General features: G+C 54.5%; 3 protein-coding genes across 9 annotated transcripts in view; 1 reads left to right on the top strand and 2 right to left on the bottom strand.

The window, feature by feature from the left end:
* Nucleotides 1-773: 773 nt before the first annotated feature.
* On the bottom strand, nucleotides 774-2,594 carry BORCS7 (BLOC-1 related complex subunit 7). 2 transcript variants are annotated; one of them, XM_068688348.1, is made up of 5 exons: nucleotides 2,408-2,594; nucleotides 2,060-2,122; nucleotides 1,864-1,907; nucleotides 1,681-1,701; nucleotides 774-1,298 (listed from the first exon to the last, which is right to left on the bottom strand). In XM_068688348.1, the coding sequence occupies exons 1-5, from the start codon at nucleotides 2,546-2,548 to the stop codon at nucleotides 1,247-1,249; spliced, it is 321 nt and encodes a 106-aa protein (XP_068544449.1). In that variant the 5' UTR covers nucleotides 2,549-2,594; the 3' UTR covers nucleotides 774-1,246. The 2 variants fall into 2 exon arrangements, with proteins under 2 accessions (XP_068544449.1, XP_068544451.1); XM_068688350.1 differs by having other exon boundaries at nucleotides 2,435-2,594.
* Nucleotides 2,595-4,097: 1,503 nt separating this feature from the next.
* CYP17A1 (cytochrome P450 family 17 subfamily A member 1) lies at nucleotides 4,098-6,684 on the top strand. The gene is made up of 8 exons (XM_068688340.1): nucleotides 4,098-4,442; nucleotides 4,540-4,678; nucleotides 4,858-5,087; nucleotides 5,193-5,279; nucleotides 5,357-5,566; nucleotides 5,759-5,928; nucleotides 5,999-6,102; nucleotides 6,299-6,684. Exons 1-8 carry the CDS (start codon nucleotides 4,113-4,115, stop codon nucleotides 6,565-6,567), a joined length of 1,539 nt encoding a protein of 512 aa, XP_068544441.1. The 5' UTR covers nucleotides 4,098-4,112; the 3' UTR covers nucleotides 6,568-6,684.
* A 2,792-nt stretch (nucleotides 6,685-9,476) lies between these two features.
* WBP1L (WW domain binding protein 1 like) overlaps nucleotides 9,477-15,330 on the bottom strand; it is a 53,705-nt gene continuing 47,851 nt past the window's right edge. For 5 of the 6 annotated variants that reach the window (XM_068688344.1, XM_068688342.1, XM_068688345.1 and 2 more), the window contains 2 exons: nucleotides 12,846-13,007; nucleotides 9,477-11,841 (listed from right to left, as the gene is read on the bottom strand). In XM_068688344.1, coding sequence (XP_068544445.1) covers nucleotides 11,099-11,841; nucleotides 12,846-13,007 — 905 coding nt within the window. In that variant the 3' untranslated portion in view covers nucleotides 9,477-11,098. Of the gene's footprint in view, nucleotides 11,842-12,845; nucleotides 13,008-13,890; nucleotides 14,117-15,330 lie in introns of those variants that run through there. The other variant, XM_068688346.1, reaches the window with a different exon arrangement.

Here is a 15,330-nt window from a genome sequence, read left to right as displayed (position 1 = left end):
CCCCCAGGGCACAAACGGACCCCGGTGCCCCATCCTTTAGGCATCACAGCCCCTGCTATCAAGGTAAGCAGGCACGGGAGGTGAAAAGATTAGACTTAGAAGCTGAAACCCAAGCCTTAATAACAAAGCAAATCATTTCAGCTCTTTATGCACACAAGCAAGTGCTTCCAGCGTGCTCCAAGTGCTCTGGGTACGTGACTGATGAAAAACAAGACACAATATTTATAGCCCGGACCCCATCTCACTGCCCAGGAAGCAAACGGGAGCCCAGTCACCAAGTCATCGCCACGGAGCCGTGCAGAGCTGACTACACCGGCTCCTGATTTTCTTTTGCATCTCCCTGCCTGCTTCCCAGCTGTGTCTCTGGACACCTTCCCAACCAGATACAGCCACCCAGCACTTCCAAGGCTGCTTAATCAAAAGCTGGAGCAGCAACCCAGCACAGGAATGTGGTTGAAGGCCGAAGGCAGTACAGATGGGTTGGCAAAGGGATGGCGTTCCAAGCTCTGGCTTAGTGGAAAATAAGATAACCTCAGAGCGGGATGCTCGCCAAGGCATGTCCAGCTGGAGCAGGGACAGAGGTGTCTGTGCAGAATCACGCTTCCCAAAATTCAGGTCTTGGACGGGCACCTCAGCCCACTCTGAAGCACCTCACCCACCCAGCCACTCACAGCTCCCACTGATTAACGTGCCCTAAATAAATGGCAGCGACCATCTGTGCCTAAATAAGGACCCGTGTCAAACTTCAGGCACCTGTATTTAAAACCCACATCTCTAGTTTGTACGTTTATTGGGAGGGGGGGAGCTGTTTTGTATGAAAACTCCGGCTGTGTGATTGCTGGTTGTTGGCAGGCACCAGCAGCATTATTCCATCACCTTACAGGAGACGGATGCTGAGCAGAGCTTAGACGGGAAATAAAATCATCCCGCTCCGGCTGTGAGAAACATTGGACAGCCGAACATCTCACGTGAAACACGGGAAGTAAGCGAACACAGGGATCATTGGGGGAAGGGAACTTTCTGCTAAGATGGTTTCAGTCACACGTGGGGAAGCAGGAGAGCGTTCTGGAGATAGAGACGTGGATGGGATCGTGTGAGAGGGGCCCACACGCTCAGAAATGTGTGCTCTGCACGTATCCCAGCGGGCATCCAGCACCATCCAGACACAGTCCTGAGCCCCGGAGGGGACAGGATGCCTGGCTGCCCTCCGTGCCAGTCGAGAAGTCCTCGTGCCTTCAGCTTCGCTTCATTTCAGCAAGTGACTCAGCTGGTCCCGCAGGTTCGATGACTGCTCGACACTGGGGACAAAACAAGAAGAGGCTGACAGTGAGATCTGATCCCCAGGGAGCACCCAAGGGACGGGAAGAGAAATCCCGGGGTTCCCCACCCCACCTCCCCGTGCCCACAAGGCAAACCGCACTTCGTGTACTCGTGCACATTAAGGAAAGAACCAGAAGTTTTCAATAAAATCATCCCTTCACCCAAGATCTCATCTCTTTGCAGTACTGACCTTCAGAGCAGTGGAACGCTATCTTGCTGGGCCAGCATGTTTCAAAAGCAGCTGCAAAAACCTTCCAGCTGCTTCTCTCCCCCACACACCCCATTACTCTTTCCTTTCCCCATCAATCTCTACGTGCTGTTTCCCACGTCCTCTTGGCATTCCCTCCGCTAGGTACTCACTTCTTCTGGATTGCTTCCTGCCTAGATGAGAAAAGGAGAGGAAAGAGCGTTAGAAAAGCACAAATTGCAGCAACACCACTCGATGGTGATGAAAAGGGACTCAAACAAGGGCTCAGGAGCCCAAAACCCTCACGTGTGTCTGGATTAAGCACCCCGCAGAGCAGGCGGTGCCCCCCTACTTACTGGTACTGCAGGTGCGTGGTTATTATGGCCATTTTCCTCAGGCTCTGTGGAAAACAAGAACAAGAACGAACGTTTGGCTCGGCAGCAGCTCTGCTCCCCCCGCCACGCGCAGATCTCTCATTTTGGGGCTCCGGGAGCGCGTCCGGCCCCCGTCCCCAAAACCCTTTCCCCTATTTCCCAGCAGATTTGTGCTTACGTCCTCCGAGTGCAGGATGGCGTCCTCCTGCAGCACCATGTTCCTCGCAGCCTGCCCCAGGAGCTACAAGACAAGAACAGCGTTACCAGACCCAACCCCAAACCCCAACCCCAAATCCAACCCCAAACCCCCCCCAAAGGGCCAGGAGCTGCCCTCGGGACTACAACTCCCAGCATGCCCCGCGCCCCGCACGCACCTCTCAGCACGCCCCCCCTGCTGCCTACAACTCCCATCATGCCCCGCGCCCCGCACCGCCGCACCACCCGCAGCCCCTCCGCCTTTCCCCGGGGGCCCCGCGGCCGCGTTGCATGCTGGGACTTGTAGTCCGCCTGCCCGCCCGCCGCTCACCTCGGCGCTGCGGGAGCCCTTCAGCACCTGCTTGGTGAGGGCGATGACGTCAGTGCCGCAGCTCGTCACCTTCTCGGTCAGCAGCCCCTTCACCGAGTGCCCGAACCGCGCCTGCGCCTCCGCCGCGCCGCCCGCCGCCATCTTGCCCGCCGCACGCCCCGCCTGCGCCGCGCCGCTACGGGCAGCGCTGAGGGACAAAAGAGGCGGGAAGGCGAAGGGCGGGGGGTGCCCAGTGCTGCCCAGTACTGCCTGGGGCTGACCAGTACTGACCAGTACTGACCAGTTCTAACCAGTCCTACATCATATTGCACAGTGCTGCCCAGTATTGCCCAGTGCTGCCCAGTACTAACCAGTTCAAGCCAGTCCTACACCACATTTCATATTACCCAGTACTGCCCAGTATTAACCAGTTTAAACCACCCCTGCACCATATTACCCAGTACTGCCCAGTACGAACCAGTACTCACCAGTTTTGCACCATATTACCCAGTGCTGCCCAGTTCAAACCACCTCTGAACCATATTACTCAGTAGTGCCCAGTACTAACCAGTTCAAGCCAGTCCTGCACCACATTTCATATTACCCAGTACTGCCCAGTATTAACCAGTTTAAACCACCCCTGCACCATATTACCCAGTACTAACCAGTACTAACCAGTACTAGCCAGTTCTGCACCACATTGCACAGTGCTGCCCAGTATTGCTCAGTGCTGCCCAGTATTAACCAGTTCAAACCAGTCCTGAACCATATTACCCAGTGCTCCCCAGTACTAACCAGTTCTAACCAGTCCTACACCATATTGCCCAGTGCTGCCCAGTATTGCCCAGTGCTGCCCAGTACTAACCAATTCAAACCAGTCCTGCACCACATTTCATATTACCCAGTAGTGCCCAGTATTAACCAGTTTAAACCACCCCTGCACCAGTGCTCCCCAGTACTAACCAGTTCTAACCAGTCCTACACCATATTGCCCAGTGCTGCCCAGTACTAACCAGTTCAAGCCAGTCCTGCACCATATTTCATATTTCCCAGTACTGCCCAGCATTAACCAGTTCAAACCACCCCTACACCATATTACCCAGTACTGCCCAGTACTAACCAGTACTCACCAGTTTTGCACCATATTACCCAGTGCTGCCCAGTTCAAACCACCTCTGAACCATATTACTCAGTAGTGCCCAGTACGAACCAGTTCTAACCAGTCCTACACCACATTACCCAGTGCTGCCCAGTACTAACCAGTTCAAGCCAGTCCTGCAACATATTTCATATTACCCAGTACTGCCCAGTATTAACCAGTTAAAACCACCCCTGAACCATATTACCCAGTACTAACCAGTACTCACCAGTCCTGCACCATATTGGCCAGTGCTGCCCAGTACTAACCAGTTCAAACCACTCCTTCACCACATTGCCCAATTCTTCCCAGTGCTGCCCAGTGCTGCCCAGTGCCCCAGCCCCTCAGACACCAGGAGGGTCTCACAGCCCCCAGCCCACCCCAGTCCCTGCACCCAGAGGAGCCCCCAGGGCCTCCCCCCATCCTCCCAGCCCCTCCGCCCTGTCCCCAGCTGCGGAGCTGGCCCGCTGCCCGTCACGGCCGGCCGCCATCCCCCCGATAAGCAGCCGAGCCCGTCCCAGGGTCAAGGGGACTCTGCTGGGCGGGTATAAATTTTCGGGGGCCGCACAGCCTCACAGCTGCCCCACCATGCTGCCGCTGGCCGCCCTGCTGCTGTGCCTGGCCCTGCTGTGCGCCTGGGGGCTGGCACGCCGCCGGGGTCCCATGGGGACGGGGACGGGGATGGGGACGGGGACGGGGCGGCTGCGGAGCCTGCCAGCCCTGCCACTGGTGGGGAGCCTGCTGCAGCTGGCCGGGCACCCCCAGCTCCACCTGCGGCTCTGGAGCCTGCAGGGCCGCTACGGCAGCCTCTACGGGCTCTGGATGGGCTCCCACTACGTGGTGGTGGTCAACAGCTACCAGCACGCCCGCGAGGTGCTGCTGAAGAAGGGGAAGGCTTTCGCCGGACGGCCCCGCACCGTGAGTCTGAAGGGGATGGGTTTGGGGGACCCCCCTGCTGCAGGGTGAGGATGCTGCGGGGCTGCCTGCCTGACCCTAAAGCTGTGTACCCTGTAAGGTGACCACGGACCTGCTGTCCCGGGGGGGCAAGGACATCGCCTTCGCCAGCTACAGCCCCCTCTGGAAGTTCCAGCGCAAGCTGGTGCACGCCGCCCTCTCCATGTTCGGGGAAGGCTCGGTCGCCCTCGAGAAGATCAGTGAGTGTCCCCCGCCACCCCGCTATCATATATGTGTGTGTTTTCTGTCCTTATTGCCTCTCTGCTCCATCCCTGCTGCCTAAACCCCTGCTGGAGGTGCCTCCTGACACCCCCTTGGCCACCCCCGGGGCTCACTGTCCCCTCTCCTGCCTCTCCTTCCCCCCCCAAAAAAAAAATAGTCTGCCAGGAGGCTGCGTCCCTGTGTGAGACGCTCAGCGCCGCGCAGGACGCAGCCCTGGACATGGCCCCGGAGCTCACGAGGGCCGTCACCAACGTGGTCTGCTCCCTCTGCTTCAACTCCTCCTACCGCCGCGGGGACCCCGAGTTCGAGGCCATGCTGGAGTACAGCCAGGGCATCGTGGACACCGTGGCCAAGGAGAGCTTGGTGGATATCTTCCCCTGGCTGCAGGTGAGCGGGGACACGGGAGCTGCGTGGTCTTCTCCTGAGGGAGGAGAGGAAGGAGCTGGAGGTTGAGCTGGAGCTCTGTGCTGTAACGGGGCTTTTCTCCCCCAGATCTTCCCCAACAAGGACTTGGCCCTGCTGAAGAAATGCCTCAAGGTCAGGGATGAGCTGCTCCAGCAGAAGTTCACCGAACACAAGGTGCCCAAGTGGCTGGGACAGGGGGCTGCGGGGTGCTGGAGCTGAGCTGGGGGGGGCTCAGCTGTGTCCCCTGGCAGGAAACCTTCTGTGGGGACACCGTGAGGGACCTCATGGATGCCCTCCTGCAAGTGAGGCTCAGCGCCGAGAACAACAGCCCGCCGGCAGCAGGGCTGGAGCTGACGGACGACCACCTCCTCATGACGGTGGGGGACATCTTCGGGGCTGGCGTGGAGACCACCACGACCGTGCTCAAATGGACCGTGCTCTACCTGCTCCACTACCCTGAGGTGAGGTCCGTGCCCCGCGGGTCTCCCTCCTGCACCAGGGGCATCGCAGGGGGCTTTGGGGAAGGATAATGCCAAGAGAGATGTCAGGCTCTTGGAGTTAGGGGTATCAAGCTGTGAGGAGCACTTTGCTTCTGCCCCCATCACCTGCTGGTGGTGCTGGGTGCTCACACCCAGCCCTTGCTCCCCTCCCAGGTCCAGAGGAAGATCCAGGAGGAGATGGACCAGAAAATCGGCCTGGCCCGTCACCCCCACCTCAGCGACCGCCCGCTGCTGCCCTACCTGGAGGCCACCATCAGCGAAGTGCTGCGCATCCGGCCCGTGTCCCCCCTGCTCATCCCTCACGTGTCCCTCACCGACACCAGGTGAGACCACCGGGGTGTGGGCGGTGGCGGCAGGCAGGAGCGGCCCCCTCACGCCGTGTTCTCCCCGCAGCATCGGGGAGTACGCCATCCCCAAGGGCGCCAGGGTCATCATCAACCTCTGGTCCGTGCACCACGACGAGAAGGAGTGGGACAAGCCCGAGGAGTTCAACCCCGGTGGGTTTTGTGCCCTGTGGTGTGGGGACAAAGAAGGAAAGGGGCCAGGAGGTCGGGTCCTGCTTCTCCCCAGATGGGGAGCTCGCACCCGCCTTGTCCTGCTGCTGGTGGGAGAGACACGTAGGGGCTGAATTTGGGCAAGTGTCAGGCAGAAAGGGACCGATCCCTTTAGAGGATCCCATTATTCCCCTTGCAGGACGCTTCCTGGACGAGCAGGGCCAGCACATCCACTCGCCCTCACCCAGCTACCTGCCCTTCGGGGCCGGGATCCGCGTGTGCCTGGGCGAAGTCCTGGCCAAGATGGAGCTGTTCCTCTTCCTGGCCTGGGTGCTGCAGAGGTTCACGCTCGAGTGCCCCCCGGACCAGCCCCTGCCCTCGCTGGAGGGCAAGTTCGGCGTCGTGCTGCAGGTGCAGAAGTTTCGGGTGAAGGCCAGGCTGCGGGAGGCCTGGAGGGCGGCCTCGTGACGGGGACACCCGTGTGATGGTGGGGTGGGATGGGGTGGGGTGGGTGGATGCCACAGAGCCTCCACCCTGCTTGTCTCGTGGATGCCAGGCTGCCTGAATAAAGCTGTTCCCAACCCAGCACGGCTCCAGCTGCTTTTTGGGCAGGTGACAGAGGGCACAAGCAGGTGGGAAGGTGCCCGAGATGTGTGGCAGCCCCAAAACCTCTTATGTGTGCTGGGCTGAGATGCCACAGCCCCTCTGCGTGGCTGCTGGGGGGTGAAGGTCTCCCCAGCTCCATCCCTGAGCCGGGGACAGCGTGCTCCCTCTGGCTGGGACCTGCTTCATGCAGGGAAAAGAAGGAAACAGCTTAAATATTCCTGCTGCTTTAGCTCCTGCCTGGCTCCCTCTGTGCACACATACAGGAGCGTGTGCCCATGTCTGCACACCCCTGTACTCACCAGCGTGTGCAGGCACACGAAAGCACAGGGATGTGTTTAATGCCCCCCACACATGTTTTTATGTCCATACACACACGGATGTGCACGCACAGCCCCTCCCAGCTGGGACGTCAGCTGCCATAAAACGCCCCGCCAGGGAGGGCAGTGTGCAATTAGGTTTCTGCTCCTCGCTTGCCTGACCCTTTTTAATATTTAACCAGGCGGCAACACGGCTGCGCGACCCCTCCCCAGCCCTGCACACCTCCACGCTCCCTCCCTCTCCGTTTCCCCCCGAGATTTAACTCTGAATCATGGGGCTGGTGTTCACAGCCGGACAGCTGCACGGGGCTGCTGTGTTTGAACACACGGGTCCAAGCCCCCAGACCCCACCAGGCAGCTTCAGTTCAGCTGGTGGCAGCCGAATTCTCCTGCCACGAGAAATGGGGGGTCCTGAAACCCAAAACGTGCCAATCCTTGGTGCCTCGGTGCCCAGGACGAGCCCTCTGGTTTCATTCAGATTGGGATCCAGTGACCCCAAACCGGGGGCTGGCTGTGGGAGGGCCGGGGGTGACCTCGGCAGCAGCCGCTGCTTTCCCTGCCAAAATAACCCTGCTGATGTAACCACCCGGGTCGCATTGCGTCTCTGCCCTCCGTCTGGGGCTGCCTGGGACGTTTGCATGGGGGAAAAACAGGCTGGGAGTGCGCTCTGCATCCATGGGGCTCGGGAGGCAGCTACGTGGGGCTACGGGGAAGCAGCGTGTCCCGTCTCCTCCTGCTCCTTACAGCCTGCGAGGGAGGAATCGATGGCAGGAATTGATGGCAGGAAGGCGGCTTTCCCACAGCTTGCCCTGAGCACCATGAGGAGGTGGCTGTCCCTGGCCAAAAACAAACTGAGAAATGAAAACAAACCGAGAAGCAACCCCGCAGCCCCCCCGGCACGCAGCGCATGGCTCAGGCAGCCCCGCTGCGGGGCACGATTCCCATCTGATAACAGAGCCGGGCTGTGAGGGAGGTGGGAAACAGCTCTGAGGAAGAAAAGGGAACGGTCATGGCCTTCCCGGGATGTCCCAGCCGGGACGTGAGGAGGAGGAGGAGGATGGGATCCTTCAGGGGCCGGGAGGCAGGAAGCTCCACAGGCCAGGCGCCGGCCTCTGACGCACATCCCGGGGCAGAGCCCGGCGCAGGCCGTGGCTGGCGTCACCGGCAGCCGCTTGGCGGAGGCCATACGTGCTCCTTCTGCCTCCGAGGAGGCTCGTCCCGGCCTCCTGCCCTGTGGCCATGGGCAAGGCAGAGGCTCGGCTGCACCACGGCTTTCCCGGCCCCGTTCTGGGCAGGTGAGCCTGCCCTCCTCTTCTGGTCGTAGGGTTACACAAACACAGGCATTTCCCACCTCTGGCTAGGAAGACATAATGTACATAAACAGAAGGAAAAATACAAAGCCTCATACTCGTTGAGGGGACCTCAGATTTTTGCTTTCTTCCACCTGTCCTGTCCCCATGCCACCTGCCTGACACCTGGGTCTGAAAACCTGAAGCACTGAGAGCACCACGCTCACAGTCCTGCACACGCCAGCTTTCTGCCACAAGAGCAACAGAGGTGTAGGAAAAAAATAAATAAAACAGACATGGCCTGTGGGCTGTTTGCTTCTTTCTGGTCTTTAAAAGCCTGAAGAAAATGGAGACGTCCCAGAACGGGCACACCACTGCTTGTTCCTGATTAGAAACACCCACTGGCACTCACCTCGGTGTCCAGAGGACTGCGGCTTCTCCTGCCCTTAGCGAGAAGGCAGGAAGGCAAACACGGCGATTTTTGTCTTCTGGTAACAGGAACATTGGCAGAAGTTCTCCCACCGGCTCAGGGCCATTCCCAGGATTTATAGCAGGAAAATCCCATACTGTAAGGACTGATGTGTTTTTTTTTTTTTCCAGCTTCCTCCATGATGCGAGGAACAAACCTCAGTGCCAATACGTGGAGAATTTCTAGGGGTGGCAGCGAGGATCTTTAATTTTAATTCTCTTCTCAAAAGTGTGAGCAGAGCTGCAAGCAGCCAGTCCCTACCTGGCTTTATGGTGAGCCAGCCCACCCCAGGGGTACGCTCCAGCTCTGTTATCCTCACAGGAGGCATCCAGAAACAAAGTTCCCTGAATCCAGACCAGAGTCTTTAATTCTTATGACCACCCTAATACATGTACACCTACTGAAGTGCTGTTTTGATGGAAGAGAAAAGCTACAAGGGGCAGAAGAGGAAAGTTCTCCTACAAGTTGCCCTTTTTTTAAAGTCAGAAGTGTTTTTTTTTTGTTGTTTGTTTGTTTTTTAAGTTAGAAGTGTGAGTTTTACCTTCAAGCATGTAAAACACTGAAATAAGCACCACTTATCTTGCTCCATCATCTGTATTCAGGTCAGTTCTACGTACCTCCAGTTAAAAAAAGCATCCACCAACTAAAGAAATCTTTTTCTTAACTCAAAAAATGATACACATACACGCAGGCAAGTTATCAGAAAAGACATTATATTTTGGTTTCCACCTCATTTGAAACTGATTTTGGTTTTCAATCAATCAAATCTGAGTATGACTGAGTTCAGTTTTCAATTTTTTTTTTCCCCATAACAGTAATGATCTGGACGACCATAATTATAAAAGGGACGGGGAGAAAACCCAAGAACAAGATACACAGTCTGAATTGTGCTCTCTTCCACACGAGCACTCCAGGGAATGTTAGTTTCAGCTCTTACTTTTTTTTTTTTCCCTTCGGGTTGTTACTAACAAAATCTCTACCGTTTATTAAAGCAAAGCTACAGTAAATTTTCTTGCAGTCTTACAGCAGGTTTTCATATTACCAGTAGGACTCGCATGCATGGATTGCAGTCACACACACACGCTCACAGACATTATACAGTAGCCAGTTGCCACCATAAAAAGAAAAAAAAAAAAAAAAGAAAAAGAAAACAGACATTCATTTCCTGTAAGTGGTCAACATCAGAATCGCACCAAACTTTTGGATTTAAAAAAAAAAAAAAAAATACTGCACAGGTCTTCCACATCTACATGGTAAAGTCATCCCTTCGCAATGGACGGAGCTCTCGTCTCCATTTGTTCAACATGCATCGCTGAAGCTTGAAGGCACGCTGGCCAAAGAGAGCCCTGTTCTTTTTTTTTTTTTTTTTTTTTTGTCATCTTAACTCAAGTGTGCTGCTCTCGGGGTGCAAAATAAGGAAAAAATAAAGCCAAGCCCTTTTGCAGCACACCAGGAAAAGGTCATTCGGAGACCACAGTACTTGGCAGGCAGCCCAGCTGCCCTGATTCTACTTCTAACTGTGCTCTTGGAGGCATTGAACAAATACACTTGTCTTTGAAAATGACATATAAAGGCAAATTTCTGCAAACCCTTTCTTTTCAGACTGCTCGTGGTAGACTAACACTCCTGGAAGAAACTGGTCCTTCAGTTACCAGCTTCAAGTGGGAAATTTCCTACCTGCTGTCTTAAACACTGAAGCACCAGAGATTATAGGGCTGATGTGTCGAGGCGTTCATCAGCTTTGGGAAAGTTTAACACACACACACACACGAAAAAAAAAAAAAAAGTTAAAATGAAAAGAAATCCACAATGCCTCAAGAGCACTATATCAAACCAGAACTCTTGGGCTACTGACTGCCGGCACTGTCAGAAGCTGCTGGCTTCTGGGAAGACACCTGGAGGTTGAAGCCTTATGGTGATTTCGTATCCTCCCAGGGTGAGATTTGCTGAGCTTTACTGATTGCGAGACAAAGCAGTGTTCTGGAAAACTAAAACCAACAAACTCATAATAACCATCACCAAAATCACCATTGGGAAAGTTCAATTTGTTAGAAGGTCTCATTGAGAAACGTCACCCCCTGCCTCACAGAGCAGGATGGACATGATTAACAAAACCCAGAGCAACCCGTCCCCCACAAGCTGGGCCTTCGGGACTAGTCCCCGAATTACACCGGAGGGGAGGAAAACTAAAAAAAAAACGGTTGTATATCACCTTTTCCTCCTCTTAAAGTTTTAATCTGCTTATTTCACTTTTATTTCTTTGTGTTGTTGTTTGTTTTTTATTTTTTACCCCCGATTCTCCCTTCCACTCTGCCACCTTAGCTGGGGGAGTTATTGGTACGAGAGTTTGGAGAGTCCTGCTCATTTATTGTGTTCAAGAGTACACACACCGGCTGCCGGGGCAGGTGGTGGTGGCTGTGTTCACGGTGCTGCTCTTCCGCGGCATTAAAAAGCCCTTCCTCCTCGTCCCCGTGCGGGCGGCCGCTGCAGCTGTCGCAGAAGTCCAGGGGCCCATCCAGAGCATCGTCGATGAGCCCGTCGAACTCCTTGAGGTCGTCGTCGTGGTGGCCCCGGTTGCATACGCAGACCTCGATGCCCGAGTCGCCCGTGAAGCGGCGCTGCCTGCCCGGCGTCTTGTCCTTGGCGTCGGGGATGGCGCTGCTCTGCTCTAAGCTCTCAGAGCTGTAGCCTTTTAGCAGTTCCTCCTTGCACTCTGTATCCTTTTCGGGACTGGCCCTCTCCACTAGCTCAGCTCCCGTGCTGGTGCCACCACCGGGCTCCACGCTCTGCATTTTGGCAACTGCTCGCTCGACCAGCGCGGCGGTGGAAGGCTCGGGGTCCCCGAGGCCGGGGGACCCGGTGTTGTCAGTACTGCTGTTATTGCCGCCGGGTGCTGCCGAGCTGCTCTGTGCTGGCTGCAGGGTTCTTGGCGTGTCTGGGATTGTGCTACTGCTGCCTGCTGGGACGCACTGCTGGTGTAAGGCACTGTATGGCGGTGGCGGGGTTGGCGGTCGGTTCACCACTTCCTCGTAGGGAGGTAGTAAATAATTTGGCAGAAACCCTGAAAGCGGGAGGCAAGGAGAAGTTATTTCGCGAGCAGCTTATCTCGGGAAACTCGTTATTAACCTAGGTCGGTGGGTTGGTTGTCATCTAGCAGCACCTCGCCACCAAACAGCTCAATGGGCTTCACAAAATTAAGCCAAAAATTAAACCAAAAGAGATGTTCTGTGCTTTACAGAAGCAGCGATTGCAGCACAGGAGGGCACAGTTACAGGAGGAGATGGACACAGCTGGGAACAGCAGCCAGACCTTATGGCTCTCAGGTCTACCAGGCAAACCTAACCGTACCCCAAATGGCCCCACAAACCACACCAAGGCGTGGCCTGTGTTGGCTGGAGGGAAGAGCCTAGGAGATAACCTGCCAGCCCTCTCCAACACTGGCTTCTCAGCTGAGTTTCCACTCTCAAGAGCAAAGATTTCATCTCACAAAGATTTGTGTGAATATGAAGAGACACAACTGGTTACAAGAAACTCAGCATCGGGGCTCATGGTTGTTGTTTCAGTGGTGGATTCAGTTTTTCTGGTCTGGTCAGAATAAACTGTCAGTACCAGCAAGAGAAGTGAGTTTGTTGTACTTACAGACCCTCAGATCTAAGAAAGATTTTATTTATTTCATAACAGGCAACAAAACAGCCTATATAGACAGAACGGACTTAAATAATGGAAACCTTCAGAGATAGCACTGTAGTTTTCCATGCGTAATTGTGTATCCCTGGGGCTGGGGAGGAAAAAGCTGCTGGGGCAAGAGTTGAATGAGAAAAGCACGTCTGCACATGCAATTTGACAACCTGTATAGGAAACTCAGCTGTGGCACCTCCAGTCAAAGGCTGAGGCTCCCCACTGCAGCACAGCACAGCAGGGCACTACGGTCACGAATCGATGGTGCTTTCCCATCACCTCCATCCTCCACAAGCCCCGGTGAGGCAGCAGAGCTGTCCCCCACCTCCCGCTGAGCCCAAGCACTGCTCCCCACGGCCTCTAGGATAAGCGATGCGAGGTACGTACGTAAATAGAAGGGCAGGGCTGAGTAGTTGTGGGCTTCCCGGTAAGCGATCAGGTTGATCTCATGTTGCCGCTGCTGCGCCTGCAGCCGGTGCTTGGTGCGTCGGTGGTGGCAAACACAACAGCAGCTGAGAATGATGATGATGGTCCACACCAGCCAAAACCCTGCAGGGGGGGAGAGCGAGACATTAGCCAGGGCGCAAGAGCCACGTCCAACCCTGAAAAACATATAAACGTGATGGGGAAGATCCCTAGGAAGCGTAGATCTGAACCCTGTGCCGCTCTACAGGCAGAAATACACGGATTGGGAGGTTCTGCACGTGCACACCTGCATAAGGGACTGCTGCTCTGGGAGCCTGCGCTGATTTGGGTGATTTTGTGCATGTTTTGGTGCAACATGGAGCACGCTTGCTAGTCACAGCTCTGGAGGAGAACAAAATAACGGAGCTGTGGCTCCCCCGCCCCCAAAACCCATCCAATCCCACCCCTTGGAAATCACTTCTTTTGGCAAGAAACATAAACAGATCTGTGAATAGCATTGAATTTGACTCCCACAGCCACTTCGGTTTGAAAATAATAATCAAGACACAAAAGACACTCTGCAGATTGACCACAGAAGAAGAGAAAAACCCCAAGCACTACGTTGGGCTTTTGTTTGCGCTGCCCTTTAATTTCTAGCCCAAACCCTTCATTGTTATGTTTAACAAAAACATGCTCTTTTTACATCGACGTCTCAAAATATTTTTAAAACTTATTTTTGCATTCAATGCCTTAAATTACCCGAAATTAAATTAATCCAGCCCCCCCACACCGAATCCTCAAGAAACCCAACTTCTGCTCTGTTTGTGGCCGCGGCGGGTTTCTGCGCGCTGCCACAGGACACGCAGTGCTCTTTAAAAGGGAATTTAACATGAGCGCTGCCTGAATTTCCTCCAGTCCTGCTACAATGCCAAGTAACTCTCCCCCCCCATGCTCTTTAAAGCTCCCTTCCCGCTCGCATGCATTAGAAACATGGCTCAGAGAGATATCAAAGAGCTGCACCGCTTACGCCAGGTTAGGGTTTTGCCTCCCGCAACTGCAGCCCGCAGCCCTCGCTGGCTCAGAGGCATCTGTAACCTTTATCATTTTTGAGCTTGATTTTCGCAGCTAAAAATACCAGGAGAGTTCCTCCTTTATAAACACGAGGCCTGGCAAGCGCTCCTCAGCAGAGATCGCAACACAATTTTTTCTCTTGGTGAGACTTCTGCCGTTCCTTATTAATCCCAAACACACAAAATCAGTGCAAAAAAAAAAACAAACAAAAAAACATTTTCAAGGGGGTCATTGTGCCCTGTGGTATCAACCTGCTTTTTTCTCCCCAATAAAAACCTCTGGCCTGGCTTCCCACCACCTTGTTTTCAGCATCCCCTTCGGAGTCAGAATTGTTTTCTCTGCTCAGAGCTGGGTGGGGAAAGGTGAACAGTTTAGGAATCTCAGGAATGAGAGGAACACGGCTCTGTCTCAGGACAAAGTGCAATCGAGCCGTATCGCTGCTCTCGGAGCCGTGTGCAGGTGAGCTGGATGTGCTGCGCCGTGCCTTGCAGCGTTTTGAGCAGGGACTCGCACCTCCCTGTGTCGTAATCCAAATTCTCCCTGCATTTTGGCAGAGCAAATCGAAATCTCGCTCTCGCCTTGCACAACCTGTTTCTCTAACAAGCTAGACTCTATCTTGTACCCAAATTTATCAAAACTCGCTATCAAATAAAGGTCTTGCATGCTCCTTTTTTATTTGTCTACTGCCCTCCAGGCACCCTCTTGTTCCTAAAAAAGTCTTTTTATACGAGTTACAGGGATCCTTCAAAGCCAGGCGTTCGCAGTCACCGTCTCGCAGTTTGAAAACTCCAATACATTTTATTTTTTTGGGGAGGGAAGAAGGTTCCTTGGCCCGTGCTTGCTGAGGAAGCAAGAACAACTCCTCAAAACCAGGTCACTCGCACAGCACGCCGCCGTGCGCCGAGGCAGGCCCGCAGCTCATCTTCCAGTGCTCCCTATTTTCGGAGAGCGATCCGTGATCGTCCGCTCAACAACAATGGAAAATTACGCCCGGCTATCCAGGGATTTTAGCTAGTTATGAAAACAGATGCTTTTTAACACGTTTTTTCATGTCCTTTCCCAAGGACTCTGGAGGCCGTGGTAGCGGGCAGCACTTAGTTAGTTAAGCTGTCCTGGAGAAGCGCCACTGTTAAGCAATCTCAGCTGTAGCCGCCGAATTTTTCTGCAGGGAATAACTGCTCCCACCCAAGCCTGCATCCAGTGGATTAAAAAACTATTTCTTTAGAAATCTCCTCGACCCAGTCCAAAGAAATCCCGAAGTGCTTTGCAGACAAACTGACGGACAAGCTCAGGGTAGGGGTCAAAGCAAGCTCAGCCATCGCCGAGAAGACAGGCAGCAGCTCTGTAAACAACGGGCAGGAACAGCACACAGCACTTTGGGCTAATAAATTAATGC

The sequence above is a fragment of the Anas acuta genome, chromosome 7 (genome assembly GCF_963932015.1).
Source record: "Anas acuta chromosome 7, bAnaAcu1.1, whole genome shotgun sequence".
In the NCBI taxonomy this organism is placed as follows: domain Eukaryota; kingdom Metazoa; phylum Chordata; class Aves; order Anseriformes; family Anatidae; genus Anas; species Anas acuta.
The sequence above is the reverse complement of the archived record's forward strand: the minus strand, read 5'-3'. Positions and strand labels throughout refer to the sequence as shown.

Coding starts and splice junctions, on each gene's coding strand:
- CYP17A1 (XM_068688340.1), top strand. CDS start 4,113: ATGCTGCCGCTGGCCGCCCTGCTGCTGTGCCTGGCCCTGCTGTGCGCC. Junction 4,679..4,857: donor GGTCGCCCTCGAGAAGATCA/GTGAGTGTCCCC, acceptor AAAAAAAAATAG/TCTGCCAGGAGGCTGCGTCC. Junction 5,088..5,192: donor ATATCTTCCCCTGGCTGCAG/GTGAGCGGGGAC, acceptor TTTCTCCCCCAG/ATCTTCCCCAACAAGGACTT.
- BORCS7 (XM_068688348.1), bottom strand. CDS start 2,548: ATGGCGGCGGGCGGCGCGGCGGAGGCGCAGGCGCGGTTCGGGCACTCG. Junction 1,908..2,059: donor CCATCCTGCACTCGGAGGAC/GTAAGCACAAAT, acceptor TGTTTTCCACAG/AGCCTGAGGAAAATGGCCAT. Junction 1,299..1,680: donor CAGGAAGCAATCCAGAAGAA/GTGAGTACCTAG, acceptor TTTTGTCCCCAG/TGTCGAGCAGTCATCGAACC.